General features: G+C 39.6%; 1 protein-coding gene and 1 long non-coding RNA gene across 9 annotated transcripts in view; one reads left to right on the top strand and one right to left on the bottom strand.

Moving 5' to 3' along the window:
• Positions 1-27,179, top strand: part of LOC122569423 (dorsal-ventral patterning protein Sog) — a 100,514-nt gene that overhangs the window by 10,268 nt on the left and 63,067 nt on the right. For 4 of the 8 annotated variants that reach the window (XM_043730449.1, XM_043730452.1, XM_043730451.1 and 1 more), the window contains exon 2: positions 405-1,886. Coding sequence is in view for 3 of the 8 variants with exons in the window: in XM_043730447.1 (XP_043586382.1) it covers positions 12,517-12,643 (127 nt within the window). In the remaining 5 variants the exon portion in view is untranslated. Of the gene's footprint in view, positions 1-404; positions 1,887-9,700; positions 12,644-27,179 lie in introns of those variants that run through there. The other 4 variants (XM_043730447.1, XM_043730448.1, XR_006317449.1 and 1 more) reach the window with 2 other exon arrangements.
• On the bottom strand, positions 4,403-9,587 carry LOC122569449. The gene is made up of 2 exons (XR_006317463.1): positions 9,183-9,587; positions 4,403-8,642 (listed from the first exon to the last, which is right to left on the bottom strand). It is a non-coding gene; the product is annotated as an uncharacterized LOC122569449 (long non-coding RNA).

Genomic DNA, 27,179 nt, shown 5'->3' with positions numbered 1-27,179 from the left:
AGAAGCTGCATATGTGTATTTTGCAGTTTTCATTTCATTTTCAGTCTCACAGTTTAAAGAACTATTAACCAAATAACGCTAGTGCTAATAAAGTGCTAGTTATTTGACAAGTTTGAAGTTTTAATAGTTAAAACTTTTGCATGAACTTGGATCGTTTTATGTTAATACTCAAAAGATGAGGATTCGAAATTATTTTATATTTTCTCTAGAAAATAAAAAACTTGCTAAAAGAAACATATTAATGGACACCTGGCTATATACATTAAAGTTAACACACCCTTCATTCACATACGCGCACTCTTTAACCTTAGATCCTTGAAATTCATTTAATTTTCATTCTTATTACCAATACTCATTCATTCAGTACAAAATGCATAAGCATGTTATCGTCTGAAAAATTCCAGATTCCACGATGCATTGCGATAAAGGACCGATGATGGAGCATTCACCGTCGGCATTCACCGACCATACTGTTCACCTGAATGAACGAACGTTCAGGGGAGGGGGAGGAAGTATTTTCAAGAATCGCCAGCGTGTTTCGCGTTGTGGTTGGGCGGAGGTGTGCGGGCAGGTGTCTCGACCGAGGCGCCGGAAGGTCGTAAACCGTTTCGGATCACGAGGTCTCTACCGAGCCTCTCGGTACCGAACGGCTGGACATTATTTACACCTCGTGGCGCGCTGTAAAATCGCGTATACACTCGTGTTCCCTCATGCTGTCCACGCCTGAACGCAGGTTCATTTAAATTGCATTGCAGTCGCAGGACGACCGTTTCGATTCTCTCTCTCTCTCTCTCTCTCTCTCTTCCTTCTTTTTCTCTATCAGTTTACATATAATAGAGGTTCTTGTGAAAGCTTTTTCTGGATTATGGTGATGAAATGAAATCTCAGAGCCCTCTCATAGTCTATAGATATGACTTAAAAGAAGGAAATGTATTAAAAATGTACAATATTTGAAATACAAAAAAGTTCTACTATATATACTTCACATTAACACATTCGGTTCTACTAAAATGTAATTGTCCAACCTACATTCTTTATTGGCCAATATTATCTTTTGTTTAAACAATAATACTTATCTCAACACATTATCCGTTAAGTTACTTATCTTCCTTAAGGTACTCTATTAAAAACTGAAATACGTATAACCATTCAACAGCATTACTTACTGAATACTGAATCAACAAAGAACACCCTCGTAACATTGAACGTACTAAACGTGCTTCCGCACTCGGTATCCGGATTATCCTCACTCCGTAGCTACCCAAAAGCAACCATCAAAAGCTCGGTCCAGGTAAAACTACCGTCGTTTACTTTCTTACATTACCTTAGTAATGGTAACTTTATTCATCGAAGCTACGGGGCCCGCAGTTCAGTTTTTCGTAGAAGCGACTATTGTCTCGGAGATTAATGGTGCTGCGCGAAACCGTTCGTCCTGCAGACGTAGAGACCCGAAAGATTTCGCTCCTTTTGTACCCTTCTCTGCCCAGTTTCCTTCACGACGACCACAATCGTAGGGTGGCCGGCCTCGTTTCGATTCCCATTCAAAAAATGGCCCTCCTCGAAGCTTCGTTTCGAGGGTTGAATTCTGGCTCCGGTCTCTACCCGCTTCCCCCGGTCTTTTCACGCGCGTGCCCGCTTCTCGGGGGACTTGTTAATTGTCGGATGAAATTAATCACCCGGTACCCCGGTTCGCCTTTTGTATGCGGCGAGCTCGCGATTCGCTCGATTTAACGCGTTCCATTATACGGTCTCTTGGATGGAAGAGAATTGATGTGAGATGAAGATAGAAGTGGTGAAAAGGAAATTATGGCGCGTCGTGGGATCTAAATGACGCTGGTGATGTTTTGTTGCTAGGTCTTCCTGCAGATAGTGCCTGCTACTTTGGGGTAAGTGTAAATGAGTGAAATTGTTAATAGAATAGACGCGGTGAAATTGTATTACTAAACTATGGATGTTTATGCATTTATGGGAAATTTAAAGATGCTAAAATGCGCAAGATGCGTACATAACGCGTAAGACTAAATATCCGAAGTATAATAATCGTTATATAGGACTCAATTTAGGTTTCATTTCTTTTATTCTCTTAACAAAAATATAAATCCGTATAAACATCCGCAGTCTAGTTATTATTATTTGTTTGAAACACATTGTTATGCGCATTCATATAGGTTTAGCCCTATATAAAGGCTTGAAAATTTCCAATAAAATTTTGACAGTTTTATGACTTTGATGAATGCAATAGAACTTCGTTTATATGGAAGTCCATTTACTTGAACGAAATTTTAGTTTCTGTCTGATTTCAATGTCGTTCATTTTGTCGTGCGTCAATTAAAATTTATATTTTTGAAAAGAGGTCGCGGACGAGATCGAGAAGAGAATTTTGAGAAAAAGGCGGCACTTAGACGCAGAGGAACGCGCGTCGGCAGGCAAATATTGCTAAACCGACGTTTATTATAGTCCGTAGACGACGTGCACGATCAATTCGCCATATCTCGGCCGCTTGATCTACGATCTGCGACAGCGATGCACGAAATCGTGTATGTTGCTGTTGGCCCGGATTCAGATAAATATTTATGGTCGATGAAATAATTTTACTAGCGCTATTTTTTCCCCTGTGGAAGATCTTTCAGATATAGTGGAATCTTCATACTACAGCTCTTACGTCTAAATTGAACTACTAAATATCAATAGCAATTTATGAAATTATCTATAAGTCATCTATAACGCTATATTTTTCTGTAGAATTTAGACCAAAGACAAAAATGTTTTCTAAGATATACGATCTTAAATTAAAGCATCAAACTTTAATAGCAATTACTGCAACTACGCCTATGTCCTGTGTCTTTTACCAAGATTAAACAAAGATTAAGGCATAGGTGCATTTAAGCTATAGTCAGGTTTCAAATTAAAGGATTAATTAACAGTGGCAATTGATGTAATTACAGCTGGAATTATAGATAGCATCTTACATTTTCTCTATTGATTAATTAAGAGCATAATAGCCTCTAAGGTATTGTTACATCTTAGTTTAAAGCTCTAAGTAATGTAGAATTTAAACCAAAAGTAAAGTATGGCAGTCCGTAAAATTAAATTCTAAATTAGAATCTCAAAGAAATAGAATACAGTAAGTATACCAAATAGCTAGCAAATATAAAATTATATTCATTTTTTATAATTCTATTAAGTATCGAAAAAAGGTCGTGGGGTTTATTCGTTAATAATAACAACAAGTCGAATTTCGTGTAGTAATTGATAAATGTAATGTATGAAATTGGTTTCAGTGGAAAGTTTAATCTTCGTAGTTGGTATACATGTTTTGCTGTTTTCAATTGTTTTGACATGTCGTTGTCACGTGGCAGTAAACATAGATAGCGAGAAGTTAGAAATTCGTTCTTTCTTCTTTTACGCGTTTAGACTTGGATATACAGCAGCAAATGTAGCAAGGTGCATTTGTAGTGTACGTGCGGAAGGTGCTGTTAGCGAGAAGACAGCACAAAAATGGTTCAAAGAAGGAAATGTATCGTTAGATGACGAGCCAAGTTCACGAAGTCCATTTGTCATCGAAAATGAGAAATTGAATGAGTATATGCGTTCAAACTCACGAAACAGATGTTGAGATGCAACAGCACCTTGTCTACATACATTATAAATGCGTCTTGCTACATTTGCTGCTCTATGTCCAAGTTTAAACTTGTAAAAGAAAAAAGAATTTTTTAACTTCTCACGAACCATGTTTACTTCCATGTGATCAACGAAATGACGAAACAATTGAAAACAACAAAGCATGTATACCAACTGCTGAGATTAAACTTTCCACTGGGACTAATTTTACGTATTAAATTTACCTATTATTTTTTATTATTATTGATTATAAGTAAACTATTATCCTTAATCGGTGTTGTAGGCATTCCTCTTCTTAGGAGTCTGTTTTTCCAGAGAATATATATAAACTTTGATATTTGATCATCATTGAGACTTTACTATGTCATTGAAACTACTTATGTATATTCAAACTTGGTCCAAACCATAACCTATAAAGTATAAAAACTACTATTTATCAGCCATATAAATCTCCAATTCCATATAACTCTCCATTAAAAACATTATTCCTAACCAATTCCTGACCATTAATTCTTGTATTTTACAATAATGAATGAAATATAAATGAAATAGTAGTAGTGCTCTATTTGTTCAGTAGTATAACAGTATCCTTGGTCTGACCGGTTCATTTTGTTTTCTCCCATTCGTGCGTATCACTTTTTATAGTGTTTGGAATTTTCAAAGACACATAACATCGCTTGAAAATGCATAAAGCATACTTCTTATGAAATTACATTGGCGGATAGGTTGGAAAGAAGGAACAGGCAACAGGCTTTGCAATTGATCGCTTTCGTAACATAGCTAATCTCATAGAAACATTTTATTCGATGTACAAACGTGCATTGCTTCTCGTGTACATAGAATCTATTGAATCTAAATGGTGTTTTATACTTCTCAGTCAGTGTCCAATAAAATATCGATAGTGTAGCTAATCTGGCTCGCCTACTGAGCCTTCAGCAAAGGCGCAAGAGTATTAATGTCACATTAATTTCGCCTCATGCATTTTGTGAAGACTCCTTATCGATGTCATGAAACTTTGTCTATTAATATTATGCACCCTTTTGGATATTTACTCTAATATTGAATATTTAGAGCTTTCTCTTTCAACATATACCTTTAACTTGGCAAACCTGATGAATTTGATATTTTGGTAACTAGTTTACCATTACTATTACCATTATTTTACTCTCTTGAACAATTCCAAAATTTTGTAAAACTAATTCTTTCCATTTGTTTCAACCTTCTTATGACACTCTTCAAAAATGGAAAGTAATTGCGAAGTCCAGTAGTATAGTTACAAATATAATCCATAAAAGTACTTCTATGATTCATGATGCTATAATCTATAAAATCTACAAAAAATCTATCAAAATTAATTTGTTTATCATACTCACCAACATTTTTACTTTCAAAGATGTGCATTGATATAACCTATGCACAACAGAAAAAGATAAGCCATAACAGTGGCAAAAGAGGAAAGGATCAAATAGTGCTCAGCGTGAATGTTGTTACCAGTCGAAAAGAGGGATCTACATTTGGCGTGCGTCGACAATACATACCTCGATCCCCACATTCCACGACAAGTTGACAATGAGCATTGTGTGTCTCCAGCGCGTTATAGGTGAGCACTGGCAGGACTTAACCTTATTTCTCGGTCCTCCTCTGTACCCGGCTACGAAAAGGGATATCATTGTTAGAACAGACAGTAGAAGGGTCTACGAACTACGAAGCGTTACATCCGTTCATCGAGCGTTGAATAGAAATACTCTTCTCTCTTATACGTTCATTCCTTTTTCTTGTTCTCGTTGCATCTTGTGGCTCTTCTTATGGGCCGCCCGAAGTCGCCAAGGAATCTATTAGATTTGTCATAGCCATATGCTGTGAATAGTTGTCGGTCAGGTGATCCTTTTACACCTATCTATTTTTCTCTTTCTTCCATCTTTTTTCTATCTTATTTTCTGTTTCTTTTCTCTTCCCATATTCATCATTTTCGTCTGTTCTTTTTCTCCATCGTTGTTCATCTTTTTTCCACACTCCGTCAATTCTGTATCTGTGGATCTTATCATTTTTTTATCATCTTCTTCAGTTTCGATCTCATTTATCATCCTCTCATCTTTTTTCTTTTTCTTTATCATTTTATTTCTGTATCTCTTTCTCATCGTTTCTTTTATCTCTTCTATCTTTAATACGCGTTTTTGTCTTGTACCGTCTCCATATTTATCTGTTTTATGAACCCTATGATCACTTTTCCTATAATACTGGCCCACTTGTCTTTTTTAATTGCTCTTTCATTTTCTAATTTCTAAAAATTTGACAAATCCAGAATTCGAAACGCCGCAAAGGAATCTTCGATGATTCCACGAAGTAATTGAACCTCTTCTTGTTTCATTCGGCGTGTGGTCCCGCGCAAATGATCCTCTCTCGAACGCCACCGTGGGCGATACGCTTCAGCCGGCCACGATAGGGCATTGAAATAAATCATTTCGTGTCCTTTTGTGCGCCACTGGCACTCCAGCATCGCCTGTCTTTTCTGCTCGCTATCTGTGGTTTTGATCTTCGACTGCACCTCGATCGGAATTTCAATTCGCACTATTTTTATTCCATCGTACAGTTAAATTTCTTCGCTGATACTGGCAAAAACTTTCTTCGTATCTTTCTTGTTGTCTTTCGATTTTAAAATGAACAATTTTTACGGTAAATCATGAATGAAATAGTAGAGATAGAAAAAAGTAATAAAAGTTTTGATAGGTTAGGTTAAATGTTGCACTTTTTGGTTTTAATGCAGGTATCAGTGTATTAGATTAGATGTAAAGATGACGAATATAAATCTTTATAGTCTTAGTTGCACCTTACGGCTTTATTTCGAGGATCGTATCAGGGTCGAAGTCGATGTGTCTATTTAACAAAGTGGCTACCGAAAAACATTCAAGATATAATGGAGAGCTGCAAAATTAATTCGTATGCGTGTATGATGTAATCAGCTCGAGTATTCTTGTTGACAATGACACGATTCTTCGTGAATCATCTTCGATAATTATTTGCAAAATAGGAAATTCTTTGCGAGTTTCACAATCCTTCCTTGTATCACATAATGATTTTCTTAAAACATCCTTTTTTATACATATCTTTGAAAATGCGAAGATTACAAATTTTTCTATGTTCCATATTTCAATTTTTCTATTGTCTCTATTTTTTTTTAATGTCTTTTGTTTCTGTAATACAAATAAAGAAATTAGAAAATGAAGAAATAAAGGCGACCGTATGAATCGCAAGCTTTTCCTTAACCATCTCATGGTCCGAAGTCAATTGTCAACCAATCAGACGCGAGAGATGCAAGCGCGCGAGGGATTACCTTCGATTCGGTGCGCATCAGCGGCGCGCACGAAACGTGTCAGAGACGCGTAAACGTCGTCGCGGGGAAGAATCACTGCGCGGTTTATCGTCGGATTAGATGTTTTATTGCCGGAGCTCGGTTCCGAGGCGGTCCACGAAAAACGACAAGAAAAATAATAATAAAAACATCATGCGTCTCCATGTCCTCCGTTTCACGCATCAAGAGGAACAAGGATAGAAGGAGAAAAATAGTACAGGGGAGAGAAAGAAAGAAACCGCTCTCCGGCGGTCTGTCCGCGAACAAAATCTGCCGTAAAATTCGTTTCGTGGCGGAAGATATTTTTCCTGGAAATGAATTCACCGAGCGTCGTCCACGACGAATGTGCATCCGGCTTAATGCCCTGCTGCAGAACGAAGAATGCCGCAGGTATCTCACGTGGAATCTGCGAAAGCGTCGTCCCCTCTCGCCTTCGAACGCGAGACGACGCAGCCTCGGCCTCTCTTCGCCATTTTTCTTTTCTCACCTTAAGGCCTCACACGCTCACGCTTCTCTCGCCGGTTCCCCCTACCACTCCCATTGCGCGCCCCTCCCCCCACCACACCCCTTTCGCGTTCCGTCGTCACCGCAGCTCCCTCTCTATCTTTGTCGTTCCCACCACTTTTCCCCATCGCTCGATCTCTCTCCCTCTTGCAAGTCGTTCTCTTCTCTAGTCGACCGTGCATGGGCAAAAAGTATAACGGCGCGACGATGAGACGGCCGCGCCACGATGTCGACAGACTGTCCTGCGAATTTTTACAAGCCGCTTAGCAATTAGTCACCCCGTCTTAGGGACTATTTCGTAACGAGTTTGCCGCTGCTGGTCCCGTCGGTGGAACACAAGACCCGGCGAGGTGGAGAATACAACACTCCTCCGTGAATCTTTTCTTCTCCTTCCTCTTTCTCCCCCCTTCGTTTCTTTTTTTCCTTTCGTTTCTCTCCGTTCTTGCCGGTGGTTTCGAATCTGTATCCGGTCGATCTTTGGTGTTCGAACTGCCGAATAAAGGACGAAAAAGAAACCGTATTCCTTTCGAGAACACCCTTCGCCATTCTATTTTTAGATTTCGAGCGAGATTCGGGGGGAGCAACACATCGAATCGTGGTATGCCTCGTGTTGTAATTTTTGGGAAGGAGAACGTAAGACGTGCCCGCAAGGGATGACACTGAAATAAATCGCGAATTACACTTTGCTGATTGATTCGTAAGATTCGTAGATATAGATTATGTGTAACTAGCAGCTTTTTTACGTATGCGACGAGTGTACGTGCGGATTTGCATCGTACGCGCGTCGAACGCATTTAACGTCTACGTCATTTCAACGCGTGTCATGAATCAACGAGAACCGAATGGAAACCACCACGATCGCGCCTCCATTCACGACATTACGCTCGGCTCATTGATGTATTCCCATGGATACTTATCTCTTTATCTGGGAATTCCTCTTTCTTGCTGAACACTTTCGCAAAATAATCACGGCATTCTATGCCCTCCGTTTCCATCGCGTTAGATCATTAAGTCGTAATGTGTCATTTTTTTATGAAGCCTCGCACGTCAAATCCGTGTCCAGGTCTGTCGTATTCCGTTGTTGGTGCATAAAATAGTCATCAGTATGTATTAAGAACGAACGTAAATCAAAGGTCGTGTAGCTGTTTCAGCTAGTATGAGAAAAAATCTGTGAACCGAAACGACTGTTCTTTTACTTTATTTAAAAAATTTTCTATTTTTGTAACTTCGTTACTTTAAACATATTTCATTAAAATATAGATATGCTTCAACGTCATTGGACGTGCTGCTTTCTAGATTGTTCTCTAGATTGAATCGATCACAAATTTAATAAATTATAATTTGGAGATACAATGCATGCATGTGTTTATTTACACTCATTCTAAAAGTGTTATCTTTCACGTTGTTCTCTGCCAAATAGTAATCTCATTCGGAATTGTTTAATCGTAATCTTCGCGAGATATTTTTTTTACGTGCTCACAGGAGGATTTAGGTTTGGGAAAAACCCAATTGGGTGTTACGTTGTGTACAATACAATTGTATACCACTTCTACGAGTGGTACTTACATGTAGATAGAATAGAAACTACCCTAACCTCTCTGATATTAGTCAATATATAAATAGTGTAGGTGGAAACATTTCAAATATAATTATGAAAACGTAAAAAGTGTGGATGAACAACGAAACGGTAAGAAGTTACGTTTCATACTTGCCACTCTCTGATACCGGTGTATACCCGCCGCGTTCAGTGGTGCACACTGGTTCCGTGGTGGTGGTGCCGAGAGCCTGGCGCGATGGTGGTGGAAATCGCGATAGTGGTGGTGGCGCTGTGGTAGGGGAAGCACCCACACGCGCGGCGTACTCTCGCACACCTTTTGGACAGAGCATAGTCATTCGCGACACCCACCGCGATCGAGGTATCACACGAGCGGACGACACGAGTTCTTTCCGTTTAACCCCTGTTCTTCTCTTTCTCTTTTTCTCTCCCTCTCTTTGCCGTTTCTTTCCACGTGTATATATGTACGTGTACATATATACATTTATGCATCTCTCGAGCGGCGACACTCTGGCGAAAAGAAACTAACCGTGGCCACGCGTGTATCCTCTATGTATACGAAACCTGTGTATATATGTGTGCGTATGTATATATATATATATATATATATATATATATATATATACATATACGCATACATGCATGCATACATATATATAGGGTTATATAAAGGAAATATATGTAAGCGCACGCGCGCAAACTTGCACAATATACGGTTCATCGAGCACGTAAACGCGTACGCACACACGTAGATGCGAGCACGGGTCCCGGTGCGGCAGCGTGGTCGGCTATCCCCATAAAAGCGACGGACTCGACTGGCCTGCGGACAGTTGTCATCGTTGGCTACATCGGCGCAACGTGTCTCTTTGCGCTCTAACCGTGTTTCGACTGTTTATCGAAATATATCTCGGGGTGGTAACCTCTTCGACACAAACGAGACGAGAGTTCCGTATACGTTTTTCATCACAGGATATCATCCCCTAATTCACGCGCGAACACTCGCGGCGAGCCCGCGCACTATTGAAAAGGAACATGAAATGTACGCGTTTCTGGAATTCGCAACAACAGATAGCAATCGAAGACGACAAATAGTGAACAAAAGAATGCGAGTGCGAGCGAATGATTGTTCGGAGAATTGTATTATGATCGCGTGATCGAACGACTGATTGATCGAAGACGATTGAGAAAAAAGACGTCGATAAGATCGACTGTTCGTCACTCGTTTATAGATAACGCGAACGATATCTCGGAACGATCGTTGCCGAAATCTGACGTAGTTATATATTGACTTGATCTGTTTCACGAGAATCTAAATTAAGAAATAGCGTGAATTCGATTGATATTTCTACTTTCTTTCGTTGGTAGTCACGGTATACTACACGTGGTTGAAAACTATTATAAGAGAAGAAGATACGAGCCGGTAATACCGAGTGCAAGCGCCAGACAGAGCGACGCTTCCGCGGGCAAAGCCGTGTCCTGTCTCGTCTTTCGTGTGTATAGGACAACCCACACGGTCACGCGCGCGCACGCTCGAGAGTGTAATAGAGACACGTATATAAGTACGTGGAGTGGCACACGTACCGGTAGACGAGGCGCGCGTGCACACGCGTGTACGAAAGCGAAAAAGCGATTCGTCGTGGCGCAAGCGCGAAAGCAGAAGCTTTTTCGAGCGAGCCAGCCGGAGGAGAGAGAGACGGTGGTGCCGATGATCAGATACATCGGATTCAGTGGCGGCACGGGCGTAGAGAGCAAGTCGAGTAACAGCTTCCCACCAGTCAGTCACTCACGATCGGCTAGTCAGTCACGGCAGTCACGCGCCGACCGTGTCAGACGCACGCTGGTCTGTTGGTTCGCGTGGAAAGAGGCCGGTCAAATAAACCGAGATCTAAACGGGTGAGAGACAAAAAGGATTCAGTGTCAACGTCGTTGATTGTAAATCGTGCGACCGTAGTCGGACTTGTTACACTCGATATATACGACGGTGGTATACCACTACGCAGCGCAGGCGCGATGCAACGTTTCACGGACCTCGTCGAGATTCGGTGTCGGTGATCACTTTCGATTACAGTGTGAACCGGCGAGTCGAACCAAGGCAATCGTGTATATTCTAAGCGAATCTTATCGGTGTCAAAGACGATCGAGAACGGTGTTCAGCTCTTTTTTGTTGGTACTTTTTCAAACCGATGAATCCAAATTTGTTTTGGAAATCGGCTACCTAGGATAAAGTCGCGGTAATCCCAGGAGGGATAATCGTGTGGAACCACCGTATCAGATGCGCATACCGGCGTTGCTGGACCGCGAGGAAAGGGACGACGACAACGCACACGGGGCTCGTAGGTTAAGAGAGTTAGTGAGGTGCGGAGGTGCGTGGAAGAGTGCGCCGGTTAAAATCGTGACAGAGGGAGGAAGAAGAGAGAGAGAGAAGAAGTGGCAAGCGCACGGTACGACTCGGTCGCCTCGCTCTTTCGTATCCCTCTCGTCTCGAAACTCGTCGCTCGTTGTGTACCGCCTTATAAAACGCGCGCGCAGTAACACGGAACGCGCGACGACCACGGGAACGGGGAAGAAGAGCGGCGGGGGACAGCCGGAGAGTTAGAGTCGTACGAACTCTCTGTGCACTCGGTAAAAGAGAGAAATAAATAGCGATAGTGCAAAAAAGAGACGGCCAGACGGTATTCGAGCTGGCTTAAAGGAAAGATAGATAAAGAGAGAGAAAGAATAACGAACCTGCGTGTGTACCTTAGCCTATTAAGCCGTCGGATGCGCTCGTTCAACGTGTCTCGAACGGTGCACGATACCTCGCCGCGTTATCTGCAGTAAATATTGCGGCTAACACACGGCCTCTCTCTGGGTCTGCCGCTGATTGTTTCTAATCATTATCGCACACGTTCGCGACCTGTGTACGCGTACTATCGTCGTCGTGGTTCGTCATTGTCGTCGATTCTTTCGTCGTCATAAACGTTGTCGTGGTAACCCGTCGTTGTGTCATTATATCGGTATTGTTATTGTTCGCGAACGATACTCTTTGTAATCGTCATCGGTGTGTTGTCGCGTGGACACGTTATATGCGCTCGGAGAGGAGAGAGAGGAAAGAAAAGGGAAGAATCGAAGAAGATGGTGTGATACGACACACAGTGCCACAGAGAGTGCAGAAAGTTTTGTGCAGTGAACGTTCGTTAATAGACCAGTGGCCGCGGCTCTGAAGAACAGACAGAGAAAGAGCACACGCGTGCAAGATAGGATAGAACGAGACAGACAACGTGTGAGGAATAGGTATAGTGAAAAAGAGATAGAAATAGAAAATACGAGTGAGAGAAACGTATTGGCGGAATAGAGACGAAGGAGAACACGCTATATGCGTTGAAGCACCCGTGTCGAGTGCCAGCGACGAGACAGTGAATTGGACTTACGCGAGAGTGAGCGTGACAGAGAGAAAGAGGAAAAGGATTCTAAAAGACATCACAAGACTTTTTCGATATTATCAAAGATGCATTTCTACGGTAGTTTATTGTCGATCTTGCTGGTCGTTCTTTCTTGCCCCTTGACTGTTCGTACACGCAGGGTGGCGCCTTTGATAGAGGAAGACTGGGCTAGGAGACCTCATCGCGCCGCCGGTAAGTCGCCATTTCAAACTTCCAATTTCTGATTCGTTCTTTCTTCTAGTTACGCGCGTTATCATGCTTTTCTCTGTAAATTATAATTTCATATATTATAGTAACTGTACGTAGGGATTTTCATTAATTTTCATTAATTTCATTTGATGAGTTCTTAGATAGAGAGTTCTTGCAAATTTTTTTCATGTCGATATTTAGTGCACGCTGGTACGTTTTGGCTTGGTGTGCCTTCGGTTGTTGTGATTTCGTCAGAATGCGAGCAGTTTCTTTTCCTTTAAAGGTTAGGGGACGCTCGAAAATACCGGACTTCATTGTGCTCTCGGCCGGCAGTCCGCCGCATTTACGTAATGAGAGAGTCACGTGAAAAAGGCGGGAATCGAACTCCTCTCGATTGTCTACTTTGAATCCGGCGCCGCGTTACGCATTCGTCTTCTCTTTTGCCGGCATTTTTGCCGGTGAGCATTTTTTTTTTATTCCGGTTGCATCATTCATAAAGACTTATCCAGTTCTATCTAGCCAGAAAAAAGAAACGTTATATTAATGTAATGAAATGTATTTCGAAAAAGTAATAAAAGACGACTATTCATGGATATAACAACCAGGCAGGAAGTAATGTACTGATTCTTAAACACCTCGTACTGACCCAGTTGTAAGAACAAGTTAATGGATGTGTATTGTAGTTGCCGTGCAAAGCTACTGCGCGACGGAACCATGAACCTCGGTCTCGAGTTCGCTCGTTTTTCACACTTGTCGCGTGCTCTTATTTCATCGAACCGAAGGAAGATAGGCTCGATTCCATTGGACACTCTGTATCACTTTTCTGTAATCATTCCAGTCGGTCGATTGTTATACTTTGGTATTAGATCGTTTCACAAACTCGGTTATTAAATATATCGATTGTTCGATTATTATTACGTACCGATTATTATATTGATATGTAGACGAATATTGCGTTTCTCAGATTTTCTCATTTCTTTCCTAATTTCTAATTTATGTTTGAATTTCATGTCTCGGGAACAACTAAAAATATAAAACTCTTTGATAATCTCATTGAATAGGGAAAAGAACTTCACTATAGTTGCATCATTTCCCTTAAGAGGTTATGTTGAATTTATTTTTCATCCATAGTCATCAAATGATTTAATAATTGTTCTATTGCATTAATGTGCAGGAGCATAGTTAAAATGTTCTATTAGACTTAATATTTGAACGGTTTATCTATTTACATTTACATTTCTACAGTAAAAGAGTTTCATTCGACCCGATTACAATTTGTTGCGTTGTAAAACACACTAAACAATTTGAGTAAAAATTTTTCGAGCGAGGAAATGCGGTTGTATAGCCGGGGATTAATTACAGTTGCTTCTAGATTACGTAGCGTAATACTTACCGTTGATAACGATCGAGTTACCATGAGGTATCGAATTCAGATTCTAGTAATCAATTTAACGAAGGAACACCGAAAAAGTAGCGGGAAAAAAGAAGAATACAATATCATTTTATTTTGTAAAATCCAATCGTAAAGTCCAATCAAACAGTTAATTAAATTTACCAGTGGGAAGAAAAACAGGTTTTCCCCAATCGGCAGAAAGGGGGTTAGCTATCTGTTGAATGTGTGACGCGTGATGTCCGATAAAAATTCATTGCGCATGCGCACTGTTTGCGCATTTCGCGTGGGCAATATATATAGTAGTGTGGCGTTAACTGGCCACAAATTTGCTTTGTTAACTGACCGTTTCTTGAAACTTTTCTCTAGTTTTCGAAACTTTTTCGTGTGTCATTTATTTAAGCTTCGATTCAACATTTATTCATTGTAGCATAAAAGCAGGATCCTTTTTCACAATATCTAATCTACTAGCTAATAATATTAATAATTGTATAACTCAAATCGTGTCAAATAAGAGAGACGTTAAAATGATTTGGAATTTGGCAAATTTACTAATAATACTTAACCTGTTTTAGTACAAAACTCGTACATCACCATGAAATATATTAAAGAATTTATTATTACCGGGAACTTACAATTCAGGATTTGTGAAATTTTACTAATATTATTTTGATCGTATACGGGGCCAGTGATATGTAAGATAAACAAATGTTTTAAATATTCTCATACTCTCACTTACATTCGATGATTTTCTGGAAATGTACATTCCTCGATAACCGATCAGATAAGCTCCCATCTGTGGCCATTTAACGAAATTTTGATTAGTGTCCTAATTAAATGATCTCGTGCCAATTAAATACAATTATCGAATCATCGTGTTTCATATTGAATCTTCTATTTACTTTTTCGCGTTATTATTCACGAAATACTCTGATACCGATCGAACACATGTTACAATATATGGTAGTAAGATAAGTATGCGTAATAAAAGTATGCGTGCGTCGTGGATAATCGCGTCGTTGTTTGTCATCGTGGATATGAAGTACGAAGCATAAATATGCCGGTTATAGCGCGAATATGTAAACATATACTTTGGGTAATGATACGGTGCTCGTCGCATTGACATTTTTGCGACAACGCGTTTCGTGTATCGACTTGGTTAAGTCGGATCGAACCATAGCTCTGTCTATATATAGTAATTTTCTTTTCTGTCCCATCGTTCAGATTGCACATATATCTGAACAGCCGATAACCCGTTTAACTGCACCCACATACCGACAGCGATTTACGTTCGAGTTGAACAACTTCTGAACTATACGTTGACCCGAAACTCGTAAGAGTTAGAAAGAGTATGAGAAATCGTGTGCAAGTTACTAGGGAAAATCTCGTTTAGATATCGATGGTAACTAAAGCGATTTCATCGGACAATATAAGTATAGAGTGTTCAATATGAGGATTTTTGAAAATAGCTTATATCCAAGAAATTTTGTTTTGCTCAATCTAATGCTGTACTGTTTATGTTTAGTAATAGACCATCCTAACAACGTTGATTAAATTATTTTTAAGGTTTCATGAACAATCCTAAAAGAGTTTGAAAAGCATGTATCTGAATCGAAACACAAGACAATTTTGATATTCGCACGTACATGATCAGGATCCAACTGAAATGGGGACAATGTTGGCATTCTGATCTTTTACGTGAGAGTGTGCATGCTACCTCAGAAGTATCATTGTGTCAGAGCCTTTTCAAAAATCATTACGGTGGAATACCATATAAATTCGGCTCGTATAATGAATAGAATACAATAGTGCATAAAAGAATGCTTAAAATTGGTACAAAAATACGCGTAAAATGCAAAAATATATAAAATATATTTTAGTTATGTTTATAAAAATATTATACGGACTGATATAAATGCTCGTAGTCAGAAATAGTGAAAATAGTATACCAATCAAAAATAGTGAAAATCGTATGATCGAGGGTATTTCTAATTTTTCATTTCACATTTCGTTTTACCATTCATACGTAGATATTTCAGCACAATACATGTTTACTAATTCAATTAATCCTAGTTATCACCCAAACTAGACACACTGTACGTACAATGTACGCATAAAATCACTAAAATTGGACATTTCCCATTTTTCCTCTCCCACCGTTCATGTAGAGTTCAGATGAATGGAATCCTATCGTATCTCTCGTTGCTTTCTATAAAGAAAATTTGTATATAACCTATAAACTGATATAATATCCGTATATTTAGACGGAAGCATTGAGAAATAGTTTTCAAAGAACATTTTAGTGTAATTCTTACTATTTGTTGACTTAAGCATTTCGAGATCTTTATGTGTATCGATAACTATCTAGAAATGGAGTTCGTATTGATACGATGTTTTTCAATTAAAATTAGTTTGAGAATCCGCCCGACGAACTATGCTGTATTTGCTTTTACTTTCGTATTACGATAAGACGGCGCACATGCCGGGAATAATGTACCGAAGTCCGTGAGATTCTTTATAGACGTTTGTTGCTTGCCGAGGGCACACCATTCGAAACATCACACTCAATTGCGGAATTCTATTTGTTATTACGTGGTGTTTGTCGCATAATTGCGCAATGTTTTTGCAATTTCGATTGTAAAGCGTATCTCTCGAGCCTTCGCTGGGAGCATCTACGTAGAACAAGGTCGCCTTGTGAATACGTGGCGTTAATTTTTAATAAACCGACAGGGACAATTCCAAAGTTCTCACTTTGTCTTTCTGTGATGAAAGAAGCTAAATCTTTGTTGCAATACATAATGATTTTGGTTATTTTTACTTGGTGAGCTCGAAATGTTTCTATATACTGCATTTATAATTCATTTGCACAATATGTAAAAAAATATTTAATAAGATATCCATATGATATTTTTAAATTAATTATGCGTATTATAGTCTGTACAAAAATAGCAATAGTCTTGTTAATTTCGTAATAATCAAAAGTTGAGAAACTTATGCTATGAATACGACGGTCAAATAAGCTAGGCTACACTATGGAGAGTCTTGAAGTGTTCTAAGGAAACAAAGCCAGTATGTATACACATTAAATAGACTTCCTACGTCAATTCTATATCAGCAAGTTCGAGAGGCAATCAGATTCTAAAAACGAGTAACGCTAATGATTCATAATCTCTTTTTAAAACAATATTTTATTTATAAATATGATTACAACATTCTAAATTTTCTTATGAAAATAATATGGAATATCTACAAGAATAATAGAGAAAGTGTTATCTCTAATTATTAAAAGTAGAAGTTGATTTTCATCTATATCTTTATCTTGTGTCTAAACATTATCAGTAAAATTACTATATATGATATTTATAAAATTACAGAAATAAAAATCATTGTCTTTGTTTATTAAATTCGGATTCATATATTTCTTTTAAGAATAAATTTCATGCAGTGATATCGACAAGCATAGTTGGACAACTTTCATTCCGCCGTTCTGTACACAGTTTAACGCGATCTACAACACGAAACTTGGTATCCAGTCGCGTTAGCCCGTGGATCGTCGCAAAGAGAGATCTAAGTGGTTCGTTCTTCTCCTTTATAAGGATCTAGCAGTGTCCAGTATCGTCTGCAGCCTCTCTTTCTGTCCTCTTTCTATCCTTGTCGTGCCTTCTAAAGGCTCTGTTACTCTCGTTTCGTACCTGTTCCGCGGCTACTGCCTTATCTAGCTACGTTGCCCGTACACCGTATAGAATCCGCCACCTCGAAAACTGTATTTCATCGTTTGGTCTAAATAGAACGCGAAAACCGTCGATTTTATGTATTGCAAGAACCGAGGCGACGGGAACGAGACAATCGAGTACCTCTAGATACCGCTTTATCGCCAGTGACATCACATTGCAGCACTTTATTCGGTTATCGTGACAACAATAAAAACGGGAGCAACGATATCTCGTCGTGGAGCAAATTAACCGATCATTACCACCAGCATAGTGTATATCTTAGGCGCTTTGGTTTTGTATAAATCTGACTTAACCTCTACGTTGCGATATTCGATTGTAATGGAATGTTACTGCGCGCGCATTCGCTGAAGGATTCGATTTTAATCGAATTGCGAGTGTAACAACAGGACCATATGTTCAGAAATGTAGTAATTTTTATAAAGAATATTGGATTATTATATTTTCTTTTGTCACCATTGAAACCTATTGAAACAATATAAATACGCTATGTATTCCATTTTGGAAATTACTCTTCAACTATTCCTTTTTCCACATTTAAATGTTCCATAATCCATACTTATATAATTTATTGTTTATTATAGCCATAGTGATTTTATTCCTCTTAATATGTTTATTTAGATATGAATCATAGGGGATTTCGCCTACTCTTCCCAATTGATTTCGCGATACTAGCGATATGTGCGTGAAATACATGGTAATAGAGTTTGTCTTCCACGAAAATCCAGTCGATTTCCGTCGCCGAAGGGCAACGTATTGCGGGGAAAATCTGTACAGGAAGCTTCAACCATAAATAACGTTTGTCTTTAGGTTTAGTTTCCTTTAAATCTCAGACGCAATTAAGATAACAGTACAAAGTAATTGTATGGATGCAGGCGGTAGAAGAAAATGTCTTGGAAGCACGTTTCGACCGTTTAGAAGAGAAGGAAATAAAACTGGACTAGCTGTAAATACTGTTGCCGGTCCCAATTGGTAGAATAAAAGGGGAAATTCCAAGACCATGGGGACTCAGCTGTCACGTACTTGTATGTACCTGCCTGACCTGCCTTGATTGATTTCTGGTGGCCGCAAGGCTAAGTACACGACTACCTGTCGACCCTGATAATTTCTGTATGGACTGCCAGCCGTTTTTGGACACGCGAATATAAAGAATTCGGTAGCAGACGTTTACCTCTTTGTGTTTGGACCTTAGTACAAACTTTAGGACGATTGGGTGTTAGGAAAACTGTTTGAAAAATAAACTGTGAAAAGCTTAGTCCTCCAACACCTGGACAAGACGGCAGGTCAGTAGAGATGCATAAATCTTTCGTTCAAATTTCCTATTGTATATCTTCTTTTCGGTACAGCTAAGTAACAGGGAGAAAATATATTTCTTGGACATAACTTGACGTTATTCTGTTAAATACAGAATTTAAAATATCATCTAAACAGTACATAGATGGCATTCGAATCGCTACTATTAACCATACCCCTGTATCGCTAATCTCCTTATTTTAATTAATCAAGGTAATCATCTTCCTCATTTCCTTATTTTAAATCGTATCAATTTCTTGTGAACGTAAGTTATCGAACGTAAGTTACTCAATTTGCAGACGGTGTATTTGTATAAATTAAGTCGCTCATTGGAACCTTCCGTGTCCATCATCCTTTAGATATATGGTTATCTAAAATTATAAAATAGTGTTCTCTATTTATTATTACAAGAAATTCATTGTATTTCTTCAAGTCATGAGAACGTATCAGAAAGAGAGAGAGAGAGAGAGAGAGAGAGAGAGAGAGAGATTGCAGCATAATTAACTATGAAACTAAGGGCATGATACTTGCAAAATTGAAATACGTGTGTGACTATACTTGACTTGCATCACTATAATTTTCAGCCCGCTATATGTGAACCACAGTATCGAACTTGATTGGCTACATTCTATGTCTACATGTACTTCCTCTTTTCCTCCGCTTTCTTTTTCCCCTGCGGCCACCTGCTTAACGTAGCACGGCCGGCGCTAATCTCAATTAGTCTTTATTGCCGGCTTGGCGACGCCGGACGACGACGATGGGTTTCATGCACGGACGCGGCTTAATGCGCTCGCTGCGACCTCACACGAGCATTCCAGATACGCGACAGGATCGTAGCGAAAAAGAGAGAGATGGAAGAACATCTCGCCGGCTCTAGAGAGTAGGACCTGCCTGAATGTCGCCCGGGGCGCTGGTGAGGGTTGTTGATCGAGAATTTATCGAGAATAAGCAAACGGGAGAAATGGATAATTAAGGCGAAACGAGCGGTCGACGCGGAAAAGGTCGGAACTCGGCGTGATGTCGAAACATGTACGGAGATCGCGACGTCGGTAGGTTAGGCTTTTTTTCCCTTGTCCGAGGTTATTGAAACGTTAGGTACGCGTGTCCGTCGTTCATGCTGCTCTCCGGAAGACGGCTACGCGTTCGACGGGTCGTTAATACGCCAATGGATGTTTGTATTTGGTGCGTGCACGAAACTGTCGGCATTATGTGTCATTACGGACAGCATCGTTAATTTACAAATCGATTTACGAGCTCTCATGCACAACCTTGATAACAACTCGCCGTATAGCCTGTCTAGCTCGTCTCGACGACTGTTATTGCACTCGAGACACAAAAAATCCCGACATTCCAGCGAAGAAAAGGAAACGAAGGTCACCTTGAAATCTACCGGCGTGTTTACCGAGAAACCGTGTTTGGTACTCGGTGTCCTACCGAACGACTTCCGGGAGAACAGTTTCTTTGTGTTATTTCAATCGATTCTCGTGGTAAAATTTATTTTATGATTTCTCTGCATATAATAAATATAAAAATTACTAGTAACCTAAATAACTTTTATAGAATCATAGAAACATATGATTACGCACGGAGAGGTTGGAGTGCAATAACAGACGCATGGCTTCTTTTTCTCGAATTTCACAAGACAAGGTAATACATAGATGCGTTCTTAAAGATTATTTCAATTAATTCTCGCAAACAGAATTTATCTCATAGTTCCTCTAAATATAATTACAGCCAATTTGAATAACTAGATTTATAAAAATATATGATTCTACGCGAAGAGATTAGGGTACGTGACAGATGTATCGACCCCTCTCCAACTTCTTTCGAACTTCATAAGACGAGGGAATAACTGAATGCATGGTTAAAGATTCCCTAAGGTCTCGCGTAAATGGATCTTATTCACGTGCGGCGTAATCTCCTCTTCTCTTTTTCTATCCTTTTCTCTCCTCATTGGTCGGACCCTCTCGAAGTGACTGCACACTCACCGCGATTCTCGCTACACGTTTCGCGGCTAATTGGCCGCAGCCACGAGGACAACGTGGCCGTTGTGCAGTAAAGAAATTTAGCGAGCCGATGTACGCTTTTAAAGTAGGTAAATCGCGAGTATCGCGTCCGAATGCCTCCGGCGTTGCTGACTTTTAGCGGACGTGTGCATCCAACGACTCGCTATCGTTTGGGTAGGGGCTCTGCTATTCGTCGACCCGCGGTTAGACCAAGGCCTACCACCTTCGTAAAGCGAGTAGTTTGCCCTTGTACGGGGAAGAGAGGCGTGGTGGTAGAAAAACTGTGACGAGTGACGATACATTGTATCGTCGAGATGGACGCGCGCTCTCGCGTGTCAAGAGTCTCGAGTAATAGTCCCTTCACCGTCAAACTTTTTATTTCATACGACAACACCCGTTCCTCGTTCACGCGATACATGATTTCGATACGAATCTCGTGCATGTCTCACATTTATCTCAATTCCTTATTAGTAGACCGCAGATTTTTATAGAAATTCACATTGTAAACAATATACGTAATTAAGAAAATATGTAGAACCTACGTAGAAAATCGTTTTATCTACTAAATATTGTAGAAAGCATTATACTTTGGATACTTCATATATTTTTTCATATTATGCGCGTTCTGCGCATTTTTGTATTTTTAAATTTTCTACAAATGTGTAAAAGTCCGCAGTCTCTATTTATTATCAGACCCGAGTCGAGACTCGAAGCTCGAAACTCAATACCTTGCCCTGCTGCCACCTTGCATCTCGAGGTTTGCATAACAACCAATTATCAACGCATGCATCGCATCTGAATTGAATTTTAATCGAGAAATCGAGCGTCACGTAGGCTCCACAATTTTAACTGTGGATCACCTCATTTTTCATTGACGTTGATTGACGCAAATCAGCCGCGGTCGCGCGAGCTTAGGAATTTATATACATACGTAGTGATTTATGGTCCACCCATGTCGCGCCATGTGTGAATTGATATATACACTGAAACGTGTTACGTCGATGGCTAACCAAAAATCTCCCTTCGGATAGTGTGAAATACCGACAAGTAATCGTTTTTTCTATTGAAAGAACAAACAGTTTGGTTAGTGCAATGCTTTTTTATGCTGTATTTATCGAGACTTCAAGGTCGACAATGTTTTCGTGGCTGACGTTGGCAGCCATTCCATGACCTGTGATATTCGCGTACTTCATGTGATATTGTCAATTCATTTTGAATTTATTTAAATATTGGCAATTCATTTTTGCATATTTTTCAAATAATAATTGTTATTAAATGTGGCCTATCGTCCGTATGTATTATAATCTCTTTATACAATTTAATTATTAAATGATAACCTATAGTCATTTTGAATAGTTTATTGAAATATGTCCGTATATAACGTCCTATGGGTAAAGCCTGTTCGCGACAGGACGTGAGGTACGCGGTAATCCAATTTTCAATTTGTTACGTCAAAGGTTATTTACGGGACGGCCGTTCCTCTTCAGTCCAGCGCGCCCTCGGCATCTAATCTCCTAACCACAGTGACGTTCTCGATGGCGTACACGCATCAGCGCATCAGCGACGACTACGATGTAAATTCTATTAGGTTCGTTTCGATCCTATTGTCAGTCGAATTCAAATCCAATAATAGAGCGCAGTCGAATAAACAGGGTACGGCTTGTCCTTGATATATCGACCTCCTTACGAAAGCTCGAACGTATTTTTAATTCTCGCAATCACTTGACCAGCGAATACGTGTTTTCTCATATTACACCATCGAGACACGATGGCATGTGTCTCTTTTCTCGATGTTTCCCCCTCTCTTCCTCTCTTTTTATCTATCCATCTCTTTCTGTCTAGTTGAGTTGGAATAAAGGTCGCGTGAAATGCATGGGCGGTCACTTGATTCGTCTAGCGACGCGTCTGGGATATTTTTTGCCCCACGATATTCTCGGTACCGTATTTCATTTTTACCAATGTGACGTACACTACACATTCTAGAATGGTTTCGCGTTGAACGCACTCCGTTTCTCTCTTCCACTTCGCTCAACGGTCACTTTAACTCGATGGCTGTCACGGCTTTTATTTTTATTCTCGCCATTGATGTAAATCACACGTCTCTTTCAGTTTTAAAATTAATATTTCTCGCCGTTTCTGTTCCATCACAAATTTTTTATTTTGCTAGGTTGGCACGTGTATAAATATTTGGATACTTCATACCATTGGAATATTACATCCTTGAATTACGTAATACGTCATTTAGATTCCATCTTACTTTTTTTTGACTTTGTAAAAGCGGCTCCGTATCAATTGAATTGATTTTATCGAGAAGTCAATGAAATTTTAAGTATTTGTAATTGCTACACTCTTGTATTCGTACATTCAGCATTCAGAAGTCCGGCCAGACTAATTAAAATATTTGCTACGTTATTTCACAAGCCTTAATCAGTTTTCCACTTCATATTTTACTTTCGTTTTATTGTAATTAAATTCTAACCTAAATATCAAGAACAATTAAAAGCAAAAGTACGTGTTATAAGTTGTTATAGTACCTAGGTTTAATACAATAGAATTTTAAAAATAATAATTAACAATTAATAATTGAAGAATATTGCATTGAGGCATGGAGCAATTAACGCGGGAGATAGGAAACTGAATGCATGGTTTCTACTTTCAACGGATTCGTTTGTCTTTCCCCGTAGTGCGTATCAGAGCTCATGTGGTAGCTAGTGTTAATCACGCTATTCCACATCGCGCGGTTAATCGCATGACAAATATATAGACATCTACATATATTCGCTTGGCTCGAGTCGAAGAATTTATATAGGGAGGAATGCGCGAGACTCAGCACACCTCAAAGGATCATACGTCGAGTCACGTGTGTTTTGCCGGGACGTGCCTCTCGATTTATGAATAGGTTTCTCTTTGCATTCGGTACCGGCACGTGAACGCTTTGAAGAAGTGTGAAAATAAAAGAGACGCCTCCTTCGGATGAAGACTCGTGATTCCGTGCAACTGTTGCTGCTGAGAAAATAGTTCGCTTTTCGTATAATCCAAAATAACTTGCCCGAGTCAAAGTTGCAGTTTAAATCAGAATAGCGGAACCGAATTTGCACACTTACGAATTGTAACGTTGCTAATAAATTTGGCAGTAAAATCTCGACTAAGTGGGATGTGATTGTTTGACGTTCTGTGATAAACATATTATTTATTTAAGTTGGAGATAATATGAGTTAGGTATTTTGGAGGATCTTTTCCAAACAGACTCTGAAATTTTTTGCTATCAACTTTTGCACATGTATTTGCTAATGTTTGAAGAATGTTCATCATTTTTTTTTCGTCTGAATACAATAAAGATTATATGAATTACATATCATGTAGAATTTAAAAAAAAAAAAAATAGTTGATATGATTTCAATGATTCTGCTTATATAGGTTATCTAATTAAGAAAAAAAAGAGAAACTGGTATAGCGTAACTATACCGATTCATTGAGTTGTCATTGCAACGCACGAATCGCCAAGCGAATTGTTTGCTATAGAAAGTGAGGTTGTTTGCAAGAGAGCGGCGATATGATAAATACAAGTGTCGCGCGATGTTTTGACTTGCCCGAATACTTCGGAAACACGATATCTCGCGCTTGTTTATTTTAAGAAATCCGTCTCCGCGATCCGTGCACGCGTCTCCTAAGCTTGAAAACTGGATGGATTTCTCACGCGGCGATCGAACGCTCGTTGCACCCCGAATCAGCTGGTAATATCGAAGCTTTAGCTAGATTCGCATGTAGATCTCTCGGTTGCGCGTTGCAGTCAGTAATTTTCGCTTTTTCATCCTCACAGAACCGATTTCTCTAAGAGCTAAGATAGTCAGTCGTTACTGACTCTCTTCCTCTCTCTTTTTCTCTCTCGCGCAAGAAAGGCTGCATTGCCGAGGAGAGGACCGTGTATATTTAGACGGGCTGCAGACACAAAACGACTTACCACCACCTCCGCGAGTGATTTCTCCGTTCAACCGCTTGCTTTTGCGAGCAGTCTTCGTCGCGCGTGCAAGTTGTTCGCGTTTTTTCCGCGTTTTATTTCCCACCGCTTCGGCAATCGCGTTCAACGAGCCGTACCGCGTCAAATCGCGCTGCGACGAATCCCTCGCGTGTTTCGTTCTTCCCCTTCATTCCTCCTTCCTCTCTCCTTCAGTTTACCGACGATCTCACAAGAAGTTCACATTGGAAATAAGTCGGTAAAAAAAGAACCAACAATTTTCGATGCCTAGTCGATAATTTTTTTATTGAACGAATTACTCCACGTCTATAGGAGTAGTAAACGCTGCAAGTTAAAAATTAAGATTAATGGATTGAAAAGGAATGCATTGCCAACGAGATTAATGCATTTCTGGTTCGAGGTTTTCGAGTCCAGTTTGAAAATGTAGCAAAGTAAAGAGACCTATTTTCTTTTCCTTTTTTTCTTGTACGTGTATGTTAAACAGTTGATCGTAGATTGTTACGCGTGGTAGATAATCTAGAGTAAATAGAATTACGCAAGTGTTGCGTCGATGAAAGTGAGATTCGAGAAGCGGGCCTCTAACCGCTCATTAAGACGCGAGCATAATGCTATCTGATTGATGATTGAATCATATCGACCGGACAGGGCACGGCAGGATACACAAAATAGCTTGCCCGCTCCTATTACCTATCGAACGCTACTTAGGTGTGGTTTTGCACCCAACGCATTCCATCATGCCGGTATCAGTTTTGGCATTAACGCTTTCAATAATAATCAACGTCAGTCTTGCGTGAGTTAGTTTCCACTCGTGGTTGCTAATATGTTATACCAAAGGCAATCAGTATTACGGTAAATTAACTAGGAATTTAAATCGTTCGCGCTACTATCGTTGAAATAATTCCGGGAATTATTTAAACATGTACTCTGGTAATTGCTACCAGAATAGGAACCCCCCTGAACAATGTGCAACAATATGTAACACTGACATTTCTTATTCTCGAGCCACATCATTTGGTAGAGAGATAATATTGCAATTTGCGAGCGAGCCAGTTTATTCACTGGCAACTCGTTGTTGTGACATATGATGACACACGATGACGATGCAGTATCTCGTGGTCCATCGGCAATCGCGTCATTCATCTTCGCTAATAGTTGGCGAATAGCACCAATTTTAATTCGCACGCGACCCGCTAAAGTGACCGTTAAACACCCGTGTTATTATCCTTCTGACCGACAGAGGCGCTGACTTGCGAAATTATTCGACCAAGCATCTTGGTCAACAAAGTTAATGATAATTCTTATATTTTTTGTCATGTGTATATTTTTTAGCATCGAATTTATGCAATCTCACGGAGCATGCGTGAACATCTATATTTTTTGTCTTTCGCTTACCGGTTAGTGAGCAAAAGGTGTAAAAATATTTGTGTGAAGAAAGATGGCAAAGCAAAAAGAGAAGAATTGGATAAGGGAGGCAATTTGTTCAGACTTCATGAATCTGCAATTATTTATTTGTCATTTATTCGTCGATTTTAGTCTTTTACACTGTTTGCGTACAAGGTCACCAAATGTATCTAAATTCCTTGTTACCTACGTTCGAAATGTATTTATATTGAGTGTATAATGTATATATAGTGTGTATGTATAGATATAAAGTTGCATTAATGTATAAGATACGCTCTCATTGACATCAGATTTTCGCATACGATGTTGCATCAACATGGTTGTTGCAACATTGTTTTATTAATCAGTGATCCGTCCCTTTCTCCGTGTTCTTTTATCTCGGATCAGAACCATGAAATTTACCTCGTCGGAATCATACAATAGATTTTTTTTTTTTATTATATTGTTTATTTTTAATTTTACAATTTGTCCAGTGGGACATTAGGTAAAATGTTATAACATATGATTGAATAGCATGTGGATGGTTACCCCCAGCGGGGTGCTATCTTCGCGTTTTTTAGTTTATATCCTTTATGAGATCAGCTGGGTGTTTCCTTTTTAGTCTTCTTTCTATTCTTGCGTTGATCGTTTCCGTAGCCAGCCTGTTTGGGTGTGTTGTTATTCTTTCTCTGTACCTTTCCGCGTATCTGGTGATCTCCTCCTTGACCGTTGGTATTCCCAGGTCCTTCCGTATATCCTCGTT

The sequence above is a fragment of the Bombus pyrosoma genome, linkage group LG7, assembly GCF_014825855.1.
Source record: "Bombus pyrosoma isolate SC7728 linkage group LG7, ASM1482585v1, whole genome shotgun sequence".
Classification (NCBI taxonomy): Eukaryota; Metazoa; Arthropoda; class Insecta; order Hymenoptera; family Apidae; genus Bombus; species Bombus pyrosoma.
This window is presented reverse-complemented; position numbering and strand designations above follow the sequence as displayed.